Source organism: Helobdella robusta, assembly GCF_000326865.2.
Source record: "Helobdella robusta unplaced genomic scaffold HELROscaffold_47, whole genome shotgun sequence".
Taxonomy (NCBI): domain Eukaryota; kingdom Metazoa; phylum Annelida; class Clitellata; order Rhynchobdellida; family Glossiphoniidae; genus Helobdella; species Helobdella robusta.
In genome coordinates, this window is record NW_008705176.1 from 543,823 (window position 1) to 549,266 (window position 5,444).

Here is a 5,444-nt window from a genome sequence, read left to right on the forward strand (position 1 = left end):
GAAGAGATTGATAAATATATAAATAAAATTTAAAACTCACTCTAATAAACCAAACGGAACAGACAACAAAAAAAGTTTGAAAAAGCCGACTCGTCCAAAAACTATATCAACCAATCACATTCAAGTATAATGATGTCAATGTCCGACTAAAAATAGACGTGGATTACCAATTCGGTCAGGATTTAAAAAAATTTATTCTAACTAAGTATATGCATTACTACAGATTATTTATAAATAAATATATTCAAAAATCAAAACACAAAATCACGTCTATACACTTACTAAATAAATAAATTATTTAAAAATTTTCGTAATTGGCTTTTTGGAGGCCCCCTCCAAATCGGAGGCCCGGGGCGATCCACCACCCTCGCCCCCACCTCGGTTCGCCAGTGCACTCGATACTTTTTAGTATTCTTTGAATCGACCGACCAGTTATCAGTATGTACTATTACTGAACACGCACTATAGTTCAATTTTTTGGAATGGGGGGCTTACATAACTTAGTGAATTAAGCTGGTAGTGTTTTGCTAGTTCTATGCAGTTGAAAATCTAAGGGAACAGGACTTTATGAGCATTATTTTTATTAAAAGTAAATGAAACTCAGTTTTTAGACAATTTTAGCAATTTTAATAAAAACTAAATAAAATCACCCCTCAACCGTTTTAACTTTTATTGAAAATAATTTCCCGGGACAAAATGAACAAACGAATAATTCAATGGTGACGTCATTCCGTTAAATCATCATTCAATCATCTGCAGAATTCCCTTGCATTCGATCCAGGTCACAGCGACGCATGAAGGACCCGACATCCTTAATTACTTAATTGCATCTCAACTTAGAGCCACCAGAATCCAAGGAAGACTCAATTAAATCATCAGAGTAAAAATAACATCTAATTAATTTTTTAACATTATAATATAACCAAAGTAGAACCCCGTTATTACAAGCAACATTTAAAAATAGAACATTTAAAAATAGAACATTTAAAGCCAATTAGTATTTAATGCATAACAACGTTAACAAATTTGTATAACAATTAAAATAAGTATTTAGAAACATTATAATGTTGTAAAACTAGTGAAAGCTGGTTTATTTATAACAATTCTCTCTTCGATATTTTTCGCATGCCTCGACAACAAACACGCACTGCATGCAAACACACGTGAAACGAGGCATCAAACACATTGCATGTGATAAGCGGAGAACACTCTGCAATCGAATCCAGTCACTGCAGAGGCAGTGTCAGGCACTTTACCGCTACACTATCGCTCCGCCAGAATGGTCACAAAAAGGATAGAATAAAAATAAAAATCTGTTAGGGAATAAATCCTCATCTTAAAACGATAGTAACACCATCTTCATGCTCAATCTTACGTACCATCATATATTGTTATTCATTAGCGAAATTAGCTCGTACCAAAGTAAAAAATTAGTTTTGCTCAATAAAAGGTGAATTTGTCAATTCGTAAACAGTGCTACGATTTAAAAATTGATGTTAACATTGTTGCTTGTAGCTAACATGCAACTTCGATTTCAATGAAATCAAAAGCAGTATTCATCTGATTGTTGGAAGGGTTGAATGCCAATACGATCTCATTAAACATGTAGTTCCCAACACTGACAACATCTTCTGGTATGCTCTGTTCGATTGAAAATTATCACATTTTTAATTATTCACTATTGCTACGACATGATCAACATTCAAGATTAATTTTTCATAATAAAATATAACAAAACAGAGATTAATTTAAATAGCTCGTCAATTTTTGTCCAACCTGGTTGTTATAGAGAGGAACAGCCGGATCTTTAGAGTAAGTTAAACCGTTACTAGAAGAAACTACAAGGAAACAATAGTCAGCCACATTTTCCATACTCAGGCTAAATCTGATCAACTCTTGCGATTGTGCTGATTTAAACTTGACTAACGAAGTGTAAAGATTAGTAAAACAATTCAAATATGCTATTTTAAAAGATGTCCACAGGAAAATAAGGCGTCCATTTATTTTAATTGTTGTAGGATCAGAATATTCTTGTTCATATTCCGAAGTAGCATCACGTCGTTCACAAGCTGTGAAGTGTTTTTGAGTTATGTTGAACAATAAACATAAATATGCATAAGACTAATTGATATGTATTGAAAACACACACACACACGCAAACACACACACGCACACACACACGCACATAAGCACACACACACAGCGTTTTTCGCAACGATGTTAAAAATAGCCTATCAAGTAACTTAACCATGTTGGTTGCTGCAATGCAACAACCATCCAACTAACCAATCAACCAACCAATCATCCAGCTAACCAACCAACCAGCCAGCCGACAAACCTACCAACCAACCAACAAATCAACCATACAAACAATCAAACAGACAAACGAGCAGATAAACGAACGAACGAACGAATGAACAAACAAACATAGCTTTATTTAAATAACAATATTAATAAAAGTTTTCGGAACCGTTCAAAAATTTATAACGTTTTTCAGTTAACTTTTGCCCATCGCCAATCACGACATGATAAAATTAAAAACTTATGTATATCTAAGAGCGGGAACATAAAACTGCCATGCTTGCCAAAGAACAAAATCTTTTTAAGGTTTATTAAAACTTTTACCAATTTTTTCGATAAAATATTTTATTTAATTTATCTGCAAAACCATTTTTAGAATTTGAAAAACATTGTAAATGAGCATACCAGTTGTTGCTAGGTTGGTGGTTGTGACCGTACTTAAAGCCATAGTAGTGGTCGGAGCCGTTGTAGTAGTGATTGAAGCTGTTGTATTAGCTGTTGTAGTAGCTGTTGAGACTATGAAAATTGAATAAATCATAAAAAATTAAATATACAGAAAAAACTTGTTGATGTTAAAGTAATTGTTGTTGTTTCCTTATTATAATTATGTTGAAGAACCTGCTGCAGCCAAGACGGAAGCCATCAGAGTGGTGCAGACGACCGCTCCAATCATTCCACTGCCCGCCATCACCAGGAACAAAATCTTCCTGCCTCTTCTGCTATTGCCACCATTAAGTCTATCTTTTCCATCGGCTCCATCGACTCTTCTGGAAGTTGTTTCATCTTCCATGACTTGCGCTATTGCAAATTATTCAGTCCTATTATGTTTTAGCTTATCTTCCACTTCAATTTATTGATAATACATACAACATAAAATAATAAAACATACAACGCATGTTTGAAGTTCTACATGTATATATATATATATATATATATATATATATATATATATATATGCGTCCGTTTATTAGTTCGCTTATTCACATTCATCATCCTTGTCTTTTCATTCGTTAGAATTTTTAAACTATAAGTTTTATTCATAAACTCTCATACACAGACACACACACAGACATACAGACACACACACACACACACACACACACACACACACACACACACACACATACATACAATTGTTATTGTAGGTATAGCGTTGTAGCTAAAAAGACTTATGGTAGTTTTGTATGTACGCAGTATGTATTTAAATTTTATCATAATTTTTAATATTGTGATAAATATTATTATTATTATTATAATGAATTATTTATTAAATATTTTAATTATTGTTGTTGAATAAAGTGCATATCCTATACGTTTAAAATGTAAATAGCACCATGCAAGTCTGGAGTTTTAAGTTCAATACTACAGACCGATCTGCGAATGTTGTTATGAACATAACACTGGATATTAGGATTGGTTAACTCTCATTGCCTTAATGAGAGGAAGTGTTTTTTTTTATTTTGTTCCTTAATACTAACATGGATTTGCAGAAGCATTATTTATAAAGATTTAAATTGTGGTTAATTTATATGTTAGTGTTGTCAAAATTTATAACATTGTATGTGAGTGCGTGTGTGTGGTGTGCATATTTGTGTGTGCGTGTATTACATATTTCCTCCGTGTGTGTCGAACTGGAATGAAATTATGATCCTCACTGTTAAGTCATAATTGCATTCACTTAGAAGGCAATTACCATAAGCTCGTGCAATGCGATTCGAGCAAGTTAGAGATCGCGCTGTGTGTGTGCAATTGCATGTTTTCGACACAAAGACATCAGCGGTTGTTCATGTAGCAACGTATTGAGTGTATTTGTATGAGGATAGTTTACAATCAGCAAGGTTGTCGCATTCATTTCATTTCGACTGCTGTTCACAGCTGTTTGAAAGCACTCGCACGATTTTACCTTACTATACAGTACTGATTATTGTTTCGTTTTTTTTACGGCTGTTATTGTTGTTGTTGCTGTTGTTGATTTTGGGAAATGTTTTTCAATATTCAAACATTGAAATAATCATAATAACAAAATTCTATGATTTTCTTGTTATTTTTACTTTTTTGTTATAGCTGATACATGTCTGTTTAGCTTGCGACAGCCAAATTTTTTCGTGTTAACATAATTTATCCACAAAATTTGAGTTTGTTACTTAAATGTTAGCAACGCAATAACAAACAGCTATTTAGTAGTCTACATGAAATAAAGTTTGTCTACATGAAACAAAATTGTCATCAACTGTATCTCAACCCTGGCTTGAATAATTACTGAGAGTTAAAATAATAGCAAAAAGATTTTAAAAATAAAATTCATTTAGTCAAAATTTTATAAAATATTACACACACATATGACCAGTAATAATTTAAACGTAATAAGAGTGCTATTTAATTATTATAAAATAAAAAGTATGAGATGAATATGTAGAATTCAATGCTGAATATTGATAAGTTAGGATGGTTCGAATTTTGAAACGATGAATTCTGTTGAGAAGATTGTGCAAAAACAATCTCATGCTTTATGTTTATTGCTGGCAGATAAATTTCTACATGAGACAAATTATATATATAATTATTTATTATATATATATATATATAGAAGTTAATGTTAATTAAATAATGCACAATGATAAATCTTGTAAAAATTGTATAGAATAATATTAAAGGTTAAGACCATTTTGCTCATTGTGAAGTTAAGTGCAGAACGGTTAAATATATTTAATTAGCATCATAGCTTGTTCCTGTCACAATAAATGTCATACGATAATCTTATAACAGTGTCTTTCAATTCATCATTAAATTATAACAGCCATGGAACTTTAAACAGTGACAAATTAAAATTATTGTAAAAACCAATAGGCGTTATTTCGAATGAGTTTATAACTATTGAACAATGTTTATAGCTTTATTTAAACAACAGTGCAAATGATTAGAGTATTTATTTCTCTTGTATTGCCTGGAGGATTCTAGGTTGCTTTCATGGCACACAGTTAATTCTAGAATCTCAATTTTGTTATTTTGAGAAAAATTGATTATATATATATATATTTATATAATATATTAATATATATAACGGAGACCAGCCTTTCATTGTTTTATTGAAAATTTTTACAATTCACTAATTCGTTCTTGTTGTTAACAATGCTTTCGTTTTA

At 31.6% G+C, this 5,444-nt stretch overlaps 1 protein-coding gene across 1 annotated transcript; it reads right to left on the reverse strand.

The window, feature by feature from the left end:
- Window positions 1–294: 294 nt before the first annotated feature.
- On the reverse strand, window positions 295–3,091 carry HELRODRAFT_178313 (hypothetical protein; the record flags this gene model as incomplete). Its single annotated transcript, XM_009026443.1, has 4 exons — window positions 295–401; window positions 1,521–1,641; window positions 1,777–2,069; window positions 2,920–3,091. 4 exons carry the CDS (start codon window positions 3,089–3,091, stop codon window positions 295–297), a joined length of 693 nt encoding a protein of 230 aa, XP_009024691.1.
- Window positions 3,092–5,444: the final 2,353 nt, after the last annotated feature.